Source organism: Sarcophilus harrisii, chromosome 2 (assembly GCF_902635505.1).
Source record: "Sarcophilus harrisii chromosome 2, mSarHar1.11, whole genome shotgun sequence".
In the NCBI taxonomy this organism is placed as follows: Eukaryota; Metazoa; Chordata; class Mammalia; order Dasyuromorphia; family Dasyuridae; genus Sarcophilus; species Sarcophilus harrisii.
Window position 1 is genome coordinate 212,285,144 of NC_045427.1, and position 20,073 is coordinate 212,305,216.

The 20,073-nt window shown below is 35.6% G+C and overlaps 1 protein-coding gene across 1 annotated transcript in view; it reads right to left on the bottom strand.

The window, feature by feature from the left end:
• The window catches only part of PLB1 (phospholipase B1), a 208,047-nt gene that overhangs the window by 4,016 nt on the left and 183,958 nt on the right, over positions 1-20,073 (bottom strand). Inside the window, exons 53-56 of the mRNA XM_031951326.1 lie at positions 18,054-18,142; positions 17,765-17,846; positions 13,244-13,348; positions 12,598-12,693 (exon numbers count right to left, since the gene is read on the bottom strand). Of these exons, the coding sequence (XP_031807186.1) occupies positions 12,598-12,693; positions 13,244-13,348; positions 17,765-17,846; positions 18,054-18,142 (372 nt within the window). The remainder of the gene's footprint in view (positions 1-12,597; positions 12,694-13,243; positions 13,349-17,764; positions 17,847-18,053; positions 18,143-20,073) is intronic.

Here is a 20,073-nt window from a genome sequence, read left to right on the forward strand (position 1 = left end):
AGGAGTCATTTTCAGTGTGGTGAGGGAGGAATAAAAGTCACTTGCTATTTTGTTCTGACCCTCTCAAAGAGAAGCAGATTTTTCTCCGATGGGTCAGGGGGTGCTGTGGACTACTCTTGGTATCAGAAAATGTGGGTTCAGAACCTGGTTCCATCACGAAGTAATTGTGTGACTATAGAAAAATCATGTATTTTTTCTGGGTCCTCCCTCATCTTCAAAATGGAAACAATCACACTAGCATTATCTATTTCACAGGAAAGTTGCAAGAAAAATGTTATATAAAGTGAATTATTAAAATATGCACAGCAATGTTTTAATTTTTTTGTTGTTCTATTAATGAACTGGGAACAAAGCAGTTGCCTCTCCATTTGACACATGAATGTCCTGGCATATTGCTGAGGCCTAAAAAATTATAAACATGAAGAATTCAGAGAAGCTTGGAGAAGTCTTCTATAAATGGATGCAGAATGAAGCAAGCAGAATCAGAAAAGCAATACACACAATGATTAAAGCAATAAAAAAAATAGAACAACCCAACCATGAAAAAGATGAAATTGAATGCAGCGTAATTATAACGACCAATCCTTTTTTCAAAGAAGATAGGAGAAAACCTAATTTCCACCTGTCTTTGCAAATGTAGGGTACTGTGACTGTGGAACAGATCACATACTATCAGACTTGACTGATGTGTGGGTGGGTTTTGTTAAACTGTTTTTCTTTTCTAATCCTTTTTCATTACAAGAGATGCTCTGATGGTTTGGGTAAAAGGAAGGCTATATTTAGAAAAGAGATATCAAGAAAATTTAAATTTTGAAAGTGAGTTATTATAGAGAGAGAACCTCAAAGCAGTGGGGGTGGAGGGATAGAGAATGGGGGAAAGCATTCAGAGGGACAGAAGGACAATGACCAACAGACTGTCTAGGGTTATTTATGCAGCTTAAGAAACTAATATTGCTGCCGCTGATATTTGCAGTGACTATGCTGCTGAAGCTTGGATGTGCTTCAGTTTCTCCATCTTTAAAATGGGGGTAACAGCTGCTACCACCTTTAAATACTCAGTATTAAATTACTATAATGACTTCCAGTGAGGGATTGAGGGGGCTACTGCTCATACTTTATACCATGTTACTTACTTTATGAATTACAAAGAACTCTCCCTGATGGAACTGTAAGGGAAGCTTTGGCAGAGTATCTGAAGAATGGCCAAGTCGCATGATGACCTTTAAAAATCTAAGCTTGCCAGCCCTCAGTGGAGGCTGGAGGAGCTTTGTGGAATGTGACCTTTGCCAGAGGGAAGCAGTGAAGGGAAAGGCAATTTCTTACCTCCCTGCTTCATTGATTAGTCTTTTTAAGTTTCCCAATATATGACACTGTGTCCAGCAGTGGCGTGTGTGTGTGTGTGTGTGTGTGTGTGTGAGAGAGAGAGGGAGAGGAAGGAAGGGAGAATTGAGATAATTGGCAGGTTAGGACAGAGTTGGAAGGAGATTTTCTATTGGCAGTAGAGAAAAGAGCTGACTTTGGATTTAAGAGAGAATTATCTCTGATAATTTGGCAGCTAAGCCATAGAGAGGAGAAGTCCCAGGAATTGATGAGTAATCATGCAGCAGTAATTCACTGTGCCTAGTGGGAACAGCTTAAGGACACCAGATGGGTGCTAATAAATTTTTTTTTAAAGAATCAGATCTCTAGAAACAGATACATACATATACACATACACACATATAAAAATATGTGTAAATATATATATGATATATTTTAATCTGCATTATTAACATTTTCTCTATCACTTTCCTTAGACAACTAACAAGTCAATAAATTAAGCCCTAATGTGTAGAGTTCAAAAATTTCCAAGAAAAAATGCTCACCTAAAAATTTAATCATCAGCTGGCTCCAGCACACTCCTGGCAATATACTCTAAGCTTCTGTTCACTCTTACTGCTGATGCTTTGTGATAAACCCCAGGTTTATGGGAGGGGGGATATTTTATACCTTCTCTTTCTAGTTGCATATTAATAAATATTTCTGCTTTCAGTTAGTTGTAAGTACTAGATGACTATTAAATCTAAGATCACTGGTAGGGGGGCATATTGTAAACTATAGTTTTCAGAGCATGAAACATCTGTCCCCAATCTGCAAGTTTGTTTTAAGGGGGTTATATATTTCCTAGAGGGACGACTAAAGTGTATTCAATTGTTCTAGACCATATTTGAGTCCTGGTGTTTAGCTATTCCTCACCGCCTTGTGGCATTTGAAAATTGAATAAACATTTCATCTCTGCTTTCATCTAAGTCATTATTAATAAATAGATTGAATAGGACCAAAGGCAAGTTTCTGGATGCATTTCTTCTTAAAGATGAGATCAGACTGATGAGGTGCCTTGCTCAATGTCACATAGAAAGTGTCATTTTCTGGGCACTGGGTTCCAACCAAAAACCAAACAGGTTTTTAATCTCCCAGAAATACAAGATTGGGCTGGAAAAGAGGAAGACAGTGATAGGGTAGCTAAGAGGAAGGTCAATCAAAGCTAATATGGAAGAAAATCGACAGCAAGGAGGAAAGCCCCCAGGATAGAGAACTGCCATCCCCCACCCCCCCCTTTTTTTTTTTTTTTTTAAAGCAAGCAATACATCTTAGCTGTTAGTTGAGAGTTGTTCACTCTTCATTTTCAAGGAAGATCAATTATATCATAGGGTAATGCTTCCACTTGCACATGAATTGTATTTAAGTGAGGCAGAGTTGCACAAAGTCTGATCAGCCTCACTCTTCTGGAGTTATCAAAATCCAGTAGTAATCAAAAGTCAAAATGACTGGTGATGGCCTGGGATGCAGGGGATGCCCTTGGCATCTTTGACGCTTGACTAAATTCTAAGGCCCTCACAGTACCTGCTTCAGTCAGCCTCATGACTGTTGGAACAAATTGTTCCCATCTGCCCATTCCGCCAGGTGATGTCTTCACATGTGAGGTAGACCTCCCATTAACTCCTTGAGAGGTCTGAATCCTGTCAATCACCCTCAACCTGGGTTAGTCTGTCCCCTGAGCTACCATATTGATGCAGCTTCCTGGAGCCACAGGTGAGAGTTGAATGTCAGGTGATTACCAAAGGTATATGAGCAGGTCTAAAAAGGACTCTGCAGCTCTCACACCAGAGTTATTGAGATTAGAAAGAAGGGGACAATAAAGGCATCAAGACCAGGAAAAGAAGATGGTGGAAAAGTAAAAGATTCATGAGTGGAAGGAAGAGGGAATGCTTTTTTCTTTTTAGCAAAGGTCTTAGAGATAAAAATAATAACTAATATTTATGTAGCACATTAAGATTTGTAAAGTGCTTTACAAATATTATTTCATTTTATTCTCATCAAAATCTTCCAAGAAAGATGCTATTAGCACCGCCATTTTATAGATGAGGAGATTGAGGTAGAATGAGACCCTGGGCCATGAAGGTAGCCATACTTGAACTTGGGACTTACTGACTTCAAGGCAGTGTTCTATACCCTGTGCCATAGACCATTAAGAACAAGACAGAAGTTACATAGGAGCCCAAGGAGAAGAGGATAGTGTTGATATGTCATTGCCACACTATGGTGTACCAGGGGCATAAACCAATAACTGAACTGATTCTGTGTCCTGGAATGATAATTATTAGACATAAATTCAAGGGGCAAATTTGGGTTATTCTAGAATGAAGGAATTTGCTGTTACTTTAGTTTTGTAGAAAGAAAGAAATGTGGCACATTGGCAATAACATCAATATAGGTGTCCATAGACTTGGGAATCTAGAAAATCTTGGAGGTTTACAGAAATATTGGAGGGAAAATGCTGGATTTGGAGAAGAAACCTAGTTTGACTGATACTTAATAGCGGTGTGACTATGGACAAGTTAAACCTCTTAAACCTCAGTTTCAGATACCTATGCCATAGGGTTGCCAGATCTCATTATTATTATAGTTCCATCTTTTCCTTCAAATAGTTGCTTGACCTTAAGCCAATCACCTCTTTTCTCTGGGCCTCAGTTTTTTCATCTATAAAATGAAGTGTTTGGGATAGAGATCAAGGTTCTTTCTGGTTCTGTAAAACTTTCTAAAGCATATGGCTTCTACCTAAACTAATCTATTTACTTAGTATCATCCGAATTAAACTAGCAAAATTATTTCATTGAGCTGGAAAAAATAATAGCAGAATTCATTTGGAAAAACAAAAGGTGAAGAATTTCAAAGGAATTTTTTTTTAACGTAAAGCAAGAGGGTCTAGCAGTTTCAGATCTTAAACTGCATTATAAGACAGAAATTACAAAACTGCATGGTATTGGATAAAGAATAAAATGGTGATTCAATGGGATAGAGTATATTTACAATACATAATCATAAATGATTATAGAAATCTTATGTTTGATAAAACACAAAGATCTAAACTTATGGCATAAGAGCTCATTATTTGGTAAAAATTTCTGGGGAAACAGGAAAGCAGTCTGGCAGAAACGAGGTAAAGACTAATACCCACACCATTTGCCATGTTAAGGTCAAAATGGATACATTATCAACACATAAATGGAAATATCATTAAGTTAATTAGATATATTTGAGAACAGTGTCAAATTTATAAGATTATGAGTCAGTCATTCCCCAATTGATAAAGGTCAAAGGATATTAACAAGCCATTTTTGGAGGAAAAAATCAAAACTACATATAATCACATAAAATGTTCTAAATCATTATTGATTAAAGAAATGTAAATTAAAACAATTCTGAGATATCTTTCATTCTTAGGTTGACTAAAATGATGGAAGGGAAAATGAAAAATGATGGAGGGAATGGGGAAAAATTGAATAACTAATATTCTGCTGGTAAAACTGTGAACTGATCCAACCATTTTGGAGGGCAATTTTTTTTTTTTTTGGCTTTTTATTTTTATTTTATTTTATTTTATTTTTTATTTAATAGCCTTTTATTTACAGGAATTTTGAATTATATCCAAAGAACTACAAAACTATGTATACCTGTTGAACCAGAAATACCACTATTAGATCCATTTCCCAATGAGAACAGGGAAAAAGGAAAAAAGTCTATATGTTCTAAAATATTTATAGCAACTGTCTTTGTGGGAGTAAAAAATTGAAAACTGAGGAGATACTTATCAATTGGGGAATTGCTGAACAAGTTGTGGTACTTCAATATGATGGAATACTACTGTGCTGTAAGAAATGACAAGCAGGTTGGTTTTAGAAAAACATAGACTTACATGAAATAATACCAAGTGAAAGGAGCTACAATCAAGAAAATGTTATATATAGTAAAAAACAATATTGTTCAAAGAGTAACTTGTGAATGACTAAGCCATTCTGAGTAATATGATCATTCATATCAATTACAAAGGACTTATGAGGGAAAATGCTATCCACCTCCAGAGAAAGAACTGATATATGGAAGTATATATTGTGTGGTTCCTGATATATCTATGTCAAATGCTATCCTTCTGTAATACAGGGTTGGGAGGAAGAGAAGGCAACAGCTTTGAACTCAATGTGATAATAAATAAATAAATGAAAATTTAAAAGAAATAAAGCATATGGCAATTAGTGGTGGAGATGAGGAGATGTGAAATACAAGCAAGGAGAGAACATCAAGTAGTTTGTAAGATTTTGTAATTTTATCTCTGGATAGAAACATTCAGCTTTATCTTCTTTTCCAAAGAAAGACAACGGGTGGGGAGGAACATTGTCTCTTGGTGAAAAGGTAAATTCCATGCTCTAGCCCAGTAATATGAAGTTCTTGATGGATTAGGGCTAGGGATAATCTAAGAAATCATATTTATATAATGGTTTAAAGTTTATAAAAAGTTTCCCTTTCTACCTCCAAGCCCAGTGAAGTGGAAATGCCAGAATTATTGTCCCTATTTTCTAGATGAGAACTAAGAAGTTAAAACAATGCATCTGGGGTCACACAAGTAAATCTCAGAACCAGGATAGGAGAGCCCAGATTTCCTATATCTAGGTCTAATTAATATGCAATACTTCCTTTTCTCTGTGCATGGGGAAATAAATGTGGTTCTGAGGCAGGAGGACTGACAGCTTGCTTGTTACTGTTCAGTCAAAAAAGTAAATATGCAGGACAGCTTCATTTACACTTGGGACAACTATGGCTTACCTCAAAGGGTTGTGATGAGTATTAAAGATGATGATATATGTTTAGTCAAATATTCTATCTGTGTTAACTATTACTATGATGACCAATTCTCAAGAGAGGAGTGGAAGAATCAGAGATGGGGAGTACAGTTTCTGGTATGTGACCTTAAATAAATTGCTGAACCTTAATAGGCAGATACGGCATGAGAAATTCAGAATAGATGATCCCTAAGGTTCTTATTCTAAATCTTATAGAAGATGAGAAGTATGAAGACTGAACAATGACCAATAGAAAGACCAGACAGCTGATGATGAAAAATAGCTCTCTTAGAAAAGAGGTTGGCCAAAAGGTCATATATATATATTCCAAACTCCTCACTTTACAGATAAGAAAACTGAGAGCCACGGTAAATCAAGTGCTAGGATTTGAAGCCAGTCCCCTAACTTCAGAGTGAATTGAAGAATGAGACATAGGCTGCCAGACATAGTGAGTGTTTCAGTTTATTTTTCTTCAGGATATATCTTTGCTATGAGATGGCATTTTTATTCTGGGAGAAAGGAGAGTAGGGTATTAGAAATGACGGCACTGTTAATTGTTTTTAAAGTAGCAATGTGTTGGTTGTATATATAAAACCTGTAACAAATTCCTTACTATCTCAGGGACTAGGGAGGGAATGGATGGAGGGTAGGATTTAGAACTCAAAACTTAAAAATGAATGATAAAAATTGTTTTTATATGTAACTGGAGAGAATAAAATATTATTTTAAAAATAAAGTATCAATGTAATCTTTCTTCTTAAATAATGAATTATGGGAAAGATAATTGGAGTGAAAAAAGGAAAAAAATGGTTTCTGGTTCTGGTATTCAAATCTTTTGATATCCTTAAATTCCCAAGAGAAGGAAAGGAAGAACAGAATAGGGTAAATCATCTTCAAAGGAAAGGAAACAAATTGATTGTTAAAGCAGAAATAGTTATCCAAAACAGATTCAGGGGAGAAAGCTAAATACCCAGTGGACTGGATTATGAAAATGCTGATGACAGCATTAGTATTGGTGACTCAAAGATGTCCTGATAGTAATTTGAGTCCCAGGGCTGAAAGAATGGCGTCAGTCTTCTAAGGGGGATGATGTCTTAATGACATCAAAACACCCTTTGGAAGAAATAATTGGATAAGAGAAATGTACAGGGCAGGATGATTTTTGTGACAACACCATTAAGACAGCCTGGGATAACACTCACCCTTGTCCACATATCTCTGTTAGCAGCTGAGCTGAGCTGAGAATACAGAGACCATGACATTCATTCTCTTGTGCCATTTTGTTTCTCTGCTCTTGAGCTGCAGCTGATATCAGACTGTGAATGTTTTATTCAGAAATGAAAAAGCACAATTGTAAAGTCAAAGAGAAAGCCTACGTTATGAGTCAGCCAGACACACTATTAGACAGAAATATAGGGCTGATAGATATGGAAGTACAGTGATGTCTGGCATGCATCATCATCATTATCCATGAGACCAGAAAATCCAAAAAGGGGAAGATAAGATTGCAGGCTCCTTTGTTGCTATGGGAAAGATGATGGGATGTACTCAATAGGAAAAAGGATGAAGTTGCAACTGAGATGAAAGGAAGGCTTTAGATGAGGAAGAGATTTTATTTGCCCATTTGAGAACACAAGTATAAGAGTTACAGTCTGCCCTATAAGAAATAGAAGACAATATTATATAGTTATAGACAGAATTCCCATAGGGAATACATCTATTAGAATAGATAAAAGCAATGAAAATGAATAAATTGAAAAGATAAGAATATCCAAGAATTTACAGAGTTGCTGACCATAAACCAAATGTTTATGAAGTCCTAAGTTCAGTTATTCATCTTTAATTTTAATTCATTCATTCATTAATTTTAAAAAACACAAACCTATTTTAAAATGCCTCAAAACAGACAAACCCAAACTACTTAATGCTTACTGCATGCAATTCATTTTGCTAGGCTTGGGGAACTTTTCAGTATTTGGAAAAATTCATAAACTCATCAGAACAGTATACCCTTCAATAATGCAGGTTACAGTGCCTTCATGTGGTCTCATCTTGTCTGAATGGTTCATCTCCTGTCAGTTCACTCTGGGGGGAGGAGGTGGGTGACTTGACTATTAGAGGCCTTCTGCTATACCTCTTAATATTGTGTGAACACAAATGGAGCATGATGGCCATCCACGAGTGGCCCACCTCAATTTCTGATTATACCTTTCTCTGACAACAAACTTTCCCTGCCCAATTCTTCCTTGGGAACATGCTGCAGCTTGCTTCCATCTACTGTGTACCTCGTTTTTTCCATTACTGTTTGGGTGACTCACAGCTTTAATTTTTCAGTGTCAAGGATATTCCATGACTTGTAGCCATATGGCATCAGCTGTTGATGACAAAAAGAGGGGCCTTTGTTTTAGGGAGAAGCTTGGGGTCAGTAGAAGCGACATTTAATTTCCCCAAAATAATCCAGCCTACTCTTTTGATTCAGTTCTGATGCTAGATGCATAGTATCTATCCAATACAGACATATATATATATATATAAAAAATATATATGTGTGTGTGTATATGTATGTATTGTGTATTTTTACACAATATCCAGGGCAACGAGGTGGAGCAATGGATAGAGCACTAGGCCTAAAGTCATGAAGAATTGAGTTCAAAACTATCCTTAGACACTTACTACTTATGTGATCCTGAACAAATTACTTAACTTTTGTTTGCTTCAGTTTTCTCATTTAAAAAACAGGGAAAATAAAGAGATGAGGATTAAATAAGATCATAGTTGTAAAGTGCTCAGCATAGTGATTGGCATATAGTAAGCACTATGTGTTAGCTATCATATGATATTAATTATGATAAATATTATATATAAATAGATTAGAGCTATGAATTAATAATCCAACTGATATGGTATGGACATTAGGTATTCTTCAATCACTTAGTTTTTCTTGGAATGGACTCTTTTGAGTGTGTATATATATATATATATATATATATATATACATACCTCATTTAGTGGGCTCTGCAATGTTCTAGGATTTGATGCAATCAGAATAATTTTTTGTCTGTAAACAAGATCATATGTAGATTGTCACCATCTATAAGGAAGTTCATCAATTTGTACTTTGTGCTGGAGTTTTCATGAAAATGGAAAATATCTCTAGTGGGCACATGTCTCATTGTTTTATGCCTCTCTTGACATTAATAATTATAAGCAAGGAAGTCAATATTCTAAACAAGTATTGCCCTTGGCTGTCATATATTTTTGGTTAGAAAAGAGATAAATGTCTGTCAATGATAGCAATTTCTAGGTTCTTTTGATCTCTTCCCTTTGATGATTGATTTATTATCTGCTAAAAATCTCCTAGGAAACAATAATAGTCCTATTTTTTTTTGGTTAGTGATTACTCATTTAAATTGACGAAGTTGGAGGGATCTCAATTATAATTTTGGATTATATATATATATATATATACACACACACACACATATATATATATTCCAAAAATTTTGGAATTCTTCCAAAAATATTTCATATTTTTATTTGGTTTCAGTTTTGATCTATGCTCTAATAATTTTGTGATATGTAAGAAATCAAGCTTTCCTTTTGAGTTTATTGTTCAATTATTTCAATCATGTCTGATTCTTTGTGACCCAATTTGCAGTCTTCTTGGCAAAGATACTGGAGTGGTTTGCCATTTCCTTCCCCAGCTCATTTTACAGATGAAGAACTAAGGCAATGTGACTTGCCCAGGTGATAGACTATTAGAAGTTTGTAAAATTTTCTTTAATTGTATCATTATGTATTTGGAAGCCTAGGAGAACTAGAATTACGGGATTTGGTTATGAACTGTATACCACACAGACTTTTCCTGAGATTTCTTAGTAATGAGGCTCTACGAAAAGTATTTCAAAAAAAAAAAAAAAAAAAAAAAGCAGATTATCCCCAAATCACTCAAAAAATAGCCAGGACTTGATTTTTGCCAAACACATTCCAGTAGATTTGCTGAGATTGGCAAATATTAAAACTAGAGGGAAGGGTGAAACAACCTCACTGAATTTTAGTCTTGATATCTTCATTATGTGAGAACATGATTCATTGAATCAAAGGCCTTAAATTAAGTCTTTAAAAAGAACTTTAACTAGAATGCATCACACAAGAATTATGTTTGATTTGACTGAGAAACTTGGCCATGTATTAGCTATAAATTATCAACCAAGTTGAAAAAGGAAGATTTCTAGAAGTTGGAGCAATTATATCTTTCTAGCACACCTCTGAAGAGGGAGCCATGTGTGGAAGAAAGACCTTGGTTTCAGGTAGGGATAGACCATGTAAATGTCAAAGGGCTCACAAGATTTTGGATTTCCCATCTGCTGTCCTAGCCTAATTCCCAGATCAGCTGGTGGCAGTATCTGCATAAGAAGCCAAGGACTGATGGTCAAAAATTTATTACACTAATGGAGAACTTCTTGAGTACCCCATGAATGGGGAAAAAGAGGATTTTCCACAGCAACAAATGGTGAGTCACTCTTTTTGCCACATGGTCTTTTTAAGCTTGAACTATGAACTCTATATGTACTTGTTGGAGACAGTTATATTCAAAGACGCAGTGGTCTGTAAGTTTAATTTTTTTTTCTGAGACAATTGGGATCAAGTGACTTGCCCAGGGTCACACAACCAGTAAGTTTTAAGTCATTTGAACTCAGGTCCTCCTAACTTCAGGGCTGGTGCTCTATTCACTCTATCAACTAGCTGTCCCTGTAAGTTTAATTTTTTTTAAAAAACCCTTTTTCTTATTGTAAATGTTTCTTTCTAAAAGCTACTTAAGGATAACTAAGTGATTCTTAACTGGTAATATTTGGGGAAGGGGAGAACACACAGGGGCTTGAGTTGATATTAGAGAATTTCTTCCCTGCCGTAGAACCCTAGAATCCTAACTAACTCTAGAAACCTGATTTGTCAATGGGAATGGATCTGAGACAGGGCTCCTCAGAGCTTTCATGGGCTATATAATGTATAAACACAAGATATATACATACATATATACATGCACACATACACATTGATTTATATACAAGATAACCTTAGAGAGGTAGTCACAAAGAGCTAGAGGGCCCAGAAAATGTCTCCTGGAGAAAGTGGGACTGAATCTTGAAGGAAATGGGGTATTCCAAGAGTATCTTTTCAGCATGTAAGCAAAGACATGTAAATCACTGTTAGAACAGAAAGACCAGTTTGGCTAGGCTACAGTGTACATTCAGGGGAGTAAAGAATAAGAATGGGTCAGATTGTAATGAATTAATCAGTTAGTAAAAAACACTATTAAATGCTGAGAATATATAAAGGCCAAAAAAAAAAAAGTTTCAAATTCCAGAAATATCCCCATTTCAGAGTTGATAAAGCTTGACACTCAGGAAAACTGTGACTTGCCTATGGTTATACAGATGGTTAGGGGTAGAATATGAACTTAGACCTTTCTGACTGAGATTAATATTCTAATTACTGTACTACACAGGGAAAAATATAAAATATTTTTTTAAAAGTCATTTAAAAATGATCTTGGTTCTCAAAATATTTATAATCTAACAAATGAAACATCATATACACAAATAATAATAAACATAAATTAGACTGAATAAAAAATAAAAAATTCTCTGGGATGAAAAAAAAAATATGAGATTACCATGCATATATTCTGTGATTTATATATTTTCTTTTTTTCTTCCCCCAATCTCCCCACTAGAAGGTGCAAGGCAAAAGGCACAATGTTATGAAGTAGAATGGAGGAGGTGGATCCCTGCTTTCATATCTATGCCAACAAAAGGGATTTCTGAGGATAAATAAGAGGATTAAAGGGAATTAAAAAGAGATTTTTTTTTTTTAAAGGAGGAAGATAAGAAGAAAAGTAAAGAAAGGAGGGAGTGGACTTGGAAACTTGCTGCTTTTGTTTAGTTATTTTGAAATGTGGATGTTTAAAGAACAGAAAGTAATTAATCTCAGCAGGGTTATGATGTGAGGTTTGCCTTTTATGCAATAAGGTAGATGTGGGCCACATATGTATTGTAACAATCTGCTTGAAGCAGGGGCTATTGGGATATGTAAATTTCCCAAGTGATAGGAGAGACTGAAAGACTCCAAAGACTCTGAAGGAGTTTTATAGGAAAGAGAAGCCCTGGACCTCTTCCTTACTTCTAAGATCCAAAGTTTCCTGGCTTTCAGAAGCTCTATCCCTCATTCTGGGAAAATTATACTTCCAAGATACCCCTGCTTCCAATAGTAGTTTAAATAAACAAACCTTTGGGGGCATATAAGCTTAGCTCTACAGTCAAATTAAGCTTTTGGAAAGAAGGGACCCCACAAGTCAGAGGAGGTACTATAGGTACTGGAAAGCATTCTCAATGTGAAGCTGAACCGTCTCTCCTCCCTCTCGCCCGCTATTGCATACCATGTTGTTCCAAAGGGAGATGGCCATCTCTGCATGTCCCCTCTCAGAGAAGTGGAAACAATCCACAGAGAAGAAGCTCAGGTCTGGCTTTCCTTTCTGTGAGAAAACACAATAGGATTATCTTCCAAGAACGAGAGAAGCTTCCACACTTGAAGGTGAAATACAGTCTAAACTTTGAAGTTCAGAAAGATTGATGCAACTAATTTGACCACAACCCATGTATGTTGGTTATCATCTTAGAGAAAGCAAAATAAACATGGAGTTTCGAAGTTTCTCTTTTAATACATTGCTTTAAATGCTGACCATTTGCATGACATTTGTACCCTTCCTTCCTGTTCTTCAACACTGTTACTTGGAGAGGGACTAACCATTTGAGTAATGGTTCAAGTCTAAGTTGAACCAACAATCATCGAAATTATGGCTAGATAGCTCATTCCCCCCCAAATTTCCCACTGCTACTTTGTTCCTGTCATCATCATCTCCAGTTCTTGAGAGAGGTTTGAAGAACAATTCAGAACAAGCTGTACAAATCTCTAACTTGACAGTCAGGAGATAAAAGTCGTCTCTTTGGAGAAGAAATAGTCCATGTGACCTAAGGCCTCTAAAAAGAATTACTTCCCTCCACTCCCAAAAGTCCCCAACTTACAGAATCCAATGGGACCACAGTGGTTTGAAAAAATGGCTGCACCACCACAGCAAAATCCTCCCGCTCCATGTATTGGCGATTATAGGTCAACACTGAGCTGCCACTCTGGGAATGGGGAGAAGAGGTCCCAAATGTTAGTTACTTTCCTGGCCACCCTGAATCCTCCTGAAGTCCTCTGTTAATGACTTGGGAGCTCTGTTGGCAATTAGATGATTGGTCAGAGGTTCTTTTACTGCCGAACTTGGATTGGGCTGCTTCTTGTGCCTGGAATACTCTTCCTCCCACTTCTAGGAGTCTTTACTGTTTCAAGACTCAGCTTGAGTTACGACTTCCCACAAAGGACCTTTCCTGATTCTGATTCTCCCAGTTATTAATGTCTCTCATCTCTCTCCCACCTGTGTATTTTTCTGTGGGAGCATTTATTTATCTGTGATTTGTTCCTCCCTTAGTAAAATGTAAGCTCCTTGAGGGCAGGGACTGATCAGATTTTTGAATTGTATTCTTAGTGCTGAGCACAGTGTCTACCATACAGCAGGTACAGTATTTAATAAATACTTTATGACTGAAACAACTATCAAGTGGCCTTAGGCAAATAAGGGCAAGGGCAAATTAAAGGGCAGAAGGTCTATGGTTTCTACCTCACAAATCTTCTGTAAGGGATCTGTATAGCAAAGCTGCTTGTCTGTGTTAATGGTGACTTTTGATCTTTTGTTAAAAATAGAATTTTATTGATATCTTTTGTTTTTCATCACCTACATTTTCTACTGAATACCAGCCCTTCTTCTCCCTGCAAGAATCATCTCTCTTTTTTTTAAAGGGTAAACATAAAGAGAAAGGAAAAAAAATGCTATACAAAATTAATCAATATATTTTTAAAAAATTTGATATTATAACCACTGTTCTGGTCGTTGCTCTTATTTTATGTTGGGAGATAAAAATATTTATTTAGACCAAGCTCTTGAGCTCGGATTTAACCCAAATTGGGGGGGGGGGGGGGTGCTGCTGGCTTAGCTAAAAAGAGAACACCAGTTTCCAGCTAAAGAATAGACCTCTGGCATTGAATGAACTGAAGAAACATTTATTACGTGATTGCCTTAGGCATTCTGAAGAATATGTTACTTTATTCTTATTCTCATGGAATTTATATCTAACTGGGGGAAAGAGATAGGAAATGCATGTATGAGATAACAATGGCTAAAAAAGATCACAAAAAGGACATTAAACTCTGAGTAATGGAAAAAATCAGGGGAGGTCCCAGAGGAGCAATAATAAAATAGATCTCATCGCTACTGGTAAACAGATGGGTGACTTTTAGAATAGAATATTATATAGGTTCTTTTTTTATTAAAGCTTTTTATTTACAAAACATATGCATGGATAATTTTTCAACATTGACCCTTGCAAAACCTTCTGTTTCAAATTATCTCCTCCTTCCCCCCAACCCGTCCCCTAGATTGCAGGTAGTCCAACACATGTTAAATATATTAAAATTATATATGTTTTTATAGAAGATTTCTCTATTGGATTTTTTGCTTAATTATCTTTCTTTGACCCAATGGTTCAGTCTGGAGGTAAGAGAGGAAAATAATAGAAAAAAAAACACCCCAAAATATCATTAAAAGTTATTTTAAAAAATAATAAACACACACACATACATATATGCAACAAGAAAACATAGTCAAATACAATACTCTGTGGACCAGATTATGATTGCTATGGGGATTTCTGGAAAAAAAAAAAACAATTCTTATGAAATGGGATTAGTCAGGAAAGGCTTTATGATGGAGTTTGAACTAGAGCTAGATGAGGCAGAATTTGGAATTGCAGAAAGAAGTGAGGTAGGAATTACAAGAAGAGGGGAATAGCATGATTGGATATGTAAAGGAGTATGGAAATAGTAGGAAACAGGTGCAGTAAGAAATAAAGTTGGTTAGATTGAATGGGGCCAAGTGATTCAAGACCTTGAACCAAGACAGACTCAGCTTGTGCTTGATCTAATGGGCAATAGCAATCCATTGTGGGCTCATACATAGGAAATTGGTATAATTAAGAATGGAATAATGGGGAGAATAAATATGGTAATGATTCAATATCTAATAACAGTCTGGAGAAGGGAGAAACTAGATACATAAAGCCTAATTGAGACTCTCGCATTAATTTAGCTAAGAAATATATGAAGATTGATATCAGGGAGAATAGGAAAGAATGGGTGGATTTATTGGCAAAGGTAATTTATTATCAGCTTTAAAAAAGGATGAAAATGAAACCATTTTGGAAAATAAATTATAGATATAACCCCCCAAATAACTAAAATGTATTTACTCTTTGACTAAGAGGTACTACTGATAGACCTATATTCGAATATGTAAAAAAAAAAAAAAAAAACCAATGGGAAAAGAACCACATGCACAAAAATATTTATGACAGTGCTGTCTGTTGGATTGCAGCAGGGAATTGGAAATGGGGATGGGGTATCCATCAGCTGAAGAGTGGTTGAACTAATTTAAATCCTAACTCAGGTAGTTTATCGGATGTGTTACCCTAAAGTCATTTAATCTCTGTGAACTTCATCTATAAAATAGAAATAATCATGTCATCTGCCTTAGAAAGTTGTTTTGAAAACAAAATGAAATAATGCATGTAAATCATTTTGTCAACTTTTAAGTACTATGTAAATATTATCTTTTCTTATTGTTGTTGCTATTTCACTATTAGAAATAATAAAACTAGCAGATTTAAAGCAACCTTGGAAGACTTCAATGAACTTATTAGTGAGGTGAGCAAAACCAGGAGAACAATTTACTTGAATAACATAAAAGAAAACAATTTTGAAAGACTTTAGTATTCTTATCAATGTAGTAACGAATCATGACTTCAGAGGACTACTGACAAAACATATCTTACCTCTCCCCCCCAGCTCTTTCCCCACCAATTATCTTCACAGAAGAGTTATTGATCAGAGGTGCAAGAAAATACATATTTTATAAATATATTCAATTTATTAATTTGTTATTTTGTTTCATAATTATTGGCCACAAGAGATCTTTTATTTGAAAGAAGGGGAGTTGTGGATTAGTAAGAATGATTTAAGAAAAGTGCATCAATAAAACATTTTAAAATATATAAGAGTAGAAGGAAGTTCGGAAGGAAGGATAGACAGACAAGGCAGGATTTGTTCTAGCATGTTAAATTTAAAGTCCAAATTAAAATCTGTACATAATAAAGTTCACAGTTTCAAATACAATTTTCTTTTTATTCTTTATATATTTAAACACTGAGTTTTGCTAATATTTGTTAAGTTCAAAATAATAAGTGGTTTTTTTTAAAGACCAAAGACCACCAGTAACATAAATCTCCATTTCTTGCCTATGTCCATGTGATGGACTATGTGATGACAGGGTGTGGGTGCTGGATGAGATAGAGACTGAACTAGATCATGGGTTCAGGCTGGTAACTGTTATTAAGGCTATCAGAACCATCTTTGGCCTATATGCTTTGGGGGGAGTAAGTCTGGCTGGGAGCCACCGGCAGGCAGCAAACTGGGAAAGAGCTGCAGCTACCAGCTGGTGCCCCAAATACCTAAGACTTCTATTAAGGCAATAAGAAAGAAAAGGGAGTGAGGGATGGAAATAGGCTGGTTCTCCTATCTCTTCCTTTGTACACTTTTCAGGCTAACCCTCAAAAGAGCTGGTATCCTTCTGGCAAGGAAACATGTATGCAAATAAGCATATGAATACAAATGTGTAGGTAATAATAATATATATGCACATATTATATCAATATAAGTGTATTATGTTAATAATTGACAATATGATATCTAAGTATAATTAATATTTATACAATACATACATACACATATATTTGTTCCACACATAGGATTCATAGATATAGGTAACTACTCCCCAGGAAGGAAACTCCCTCTGCTGATGTATAGTAGCAACTGCTTTTCCTCCAAGAAGAAGCCTTGGAGAGTTTATTAGCAGTACATGTAGGCCAAAGGTGGGTCCTGAACCTCAGTGTTCCTAATTCTGAGGCAGAATCCCTGTTCACTGTAATCTGCTATTTTCCTTTGCAATACATACAAATTATGTACTATATCCATTGGAAGATTTTATTTGTTTATTTAGGTCAGGAGAGCAACAACTGAAAATATTTCACTTTAACTAGGTTTCATGGGTATTGTGTATTATCACTGGCCAGGTCTCCCTCTTGCTGGAATCAAAGTTTTAGAGCTGGAAAGAACCCTACAAATCTTCTACTCCAACCTTTTCTCTTTACATTGAATGGTACTGAAGCCCAGAGAGGTTGAATCACTTGTTCAGAATCACACAGAACTAGCAAAAAGTTGCCCTAGAATTCTCACATAGCTTCTTGGTCCTATTTGGTGTCTTGTTGATGGGCCTGCTCTCAAAAAATATTTCTTGGACAGATAACCTGGGTCTTTCCTCATATGATTTCAGAACTATTCATTCCTGGGACAAGAAAAAGGGAAAACATTAAAAGAAAAATTTGGAAACTTACTTGGAAGTGTCTATTAATGTTCTTCATTTCTTGCAATTCAGGAGAATTATCCAGCAAATGTCCAAAGCAAGGGCAAATGGATCTGTGGAATAAGAAGCCCGAAGATAAAAGGTTCCACTAAAATCTAGCTCAGATTGGCTAGTGCCCAGCCTGGCTTTGTTTTACCCAAGAGGCTTATACCTTGAAGCTGGCGATATCCATTAAACTTCTTTTCAGGTGGTTTCCTGTCCTGTTTTTCCCGGGACTCTACTAGTTTAGGGACTTGCTAGAAATATGTTTGGCCACTTACTCGGTTTTCACTTTACATTCTTCTCCTTGTATCTGGCGTAGACCAACCAACTCCATAATTTCTACTATGTTGATGAAGGTTCGAGGTAGCTGTAGAAAATACAAGAATGGGTTTTGTTGATTCTCTTAAGAATAGCAAAAGGAATGAGGAAAGAATCTTATGAAATCACAGAATATGAGAACTGGAAAGGATCTTGGAGATCATAGCTGTAGTGCTGAAGGAGTTTTAGAGGTCATCTAGTTGTTGAACCTTCATATTAGAGAAGAAAAAACTGAAGACCAAAGTTACAGTTAGATCCTATCAAAATGACTTGATGGACTCTTGAGTTTTACTGTGATAAATTTTAAACTTTACTTATTGTGTGATAAATTTAATGGGAGGCAGAGTAGCAACTAAAGGAATGTTTAGTTTAAACAAATCAATTTTTCAAAGAAAATGAAAATATTGGTTTAAAACATTTTAAATGAGATGATTAAATATTGTTAATTTCAATAGCAGCAAAATAACCCTTTATATAAAGATACAAATATTCATGGAATAAAGAGTACAATAATAATAGTTCACATTTATATACTCTTTTGTAGTACATGAAATACTTTTCTTATAACACCCTTGTGAAGAGGTTTGGCAATTGTCAATGCTGTAAAGTTACCTATACATATAACCTGTAAATAAAAGGCTATTAAATTAAAAAAAAATAACACCCTTGTGAGGCAGGCAGTAGAATTTACATTAACTTCACTTCTAGATAAGGGAACTAAGCTTCATTTTATTTACATAGTTCACCCAAGATCATATGTCTAACTCATCTACCTCCCACACTTTTCAAGACAGTCATATAACATAGATTTTTACCATGTCACCTTCTGGTTAAGAAATTTCAGAGATTCCTCATTGCCTTTAATTAAAAATTACATTCTTCTGTTGATCATTTGAAGCCCTTTCTGGTATGGCTTTAATCTATTTTGTTTTGCTTTTTTTTGCTGAGGCAATTGGGGTTAAGTGACTTGGCCAGAATTACAAAGCCAGGAAGTGTTAAGTGTCTGAGACCAGATTTAAACTCAGGTACTCCTGACTTCAGGGCTCATGCTCTATCCACTGAGCCACCTTGTTGCCCCTTTAGTCTATTTTTGTAAGGCTGATTGCAACATTCCATCTTCTCACCTCTGGGTTACTACATGGCCAGAATGTTCTTCCTTCTCATCTCTCTGTCTCTTGGAAGCTCTAGCTAGATGTGGCTCAGATTGCACCTTCTTCCAGAGGTCTTTCCCACAGTTGTTTGTGTCCCCCCCACCCCCCCATCATCACTGTGGATTTATTTCATCCATATCCTAGATTTCCTCTTGTGTAACATGGTGTTCCCCTAACATAAGCTATAAGCTCTTTAAGGCAAAGAACTGTCTCACTGTTTTTCTTTGAATGTCACATGCTTCGCACAATACTTGGGACACGATTGATGTCTACTAAATGCTTATTGATCAATGGATTGATTGAGAAATGTCAGAGTTAGATTCAGAACAATCTTTTGATTCTGGGTCTAGGACTGTCTTAACAACCTAACACTGAGTCTGTTTTCCCTTCATATAATATCTGAAATAAAATATTCATGTAACTGTTTTAAAAAGGAAGAGGGAGGTGAAGATTGAGTCATTTGCAGAACTCAATATTTTAAATAGTTTGTGTTGATTTGACTGAAAGAAGTATTTTAAAAGTCCCTATTCTATGACCAAATAGTTAAAATACAAAATGAAAAAAAATCCATAACTATTTTTGTGGTAACTGACATACAGATCATGTTTTTTTTCTCTAACCAAGTTTTTCTCATGCATTTAAAAAATTTGAGCATCAACAAAAAAACCATAAAACCAAAAATCAAACAAACAAAAATTGAGCATTATGTTCAAGTTTCTATATAAAATCATGCTCTATTTTGGGAGAGGACTGATCACAATTGCTTCAAGAATAAAGTGTGCATATGGATTGATTTAGAAAATGGTTATTAGTACAGACCAAAAAAGAA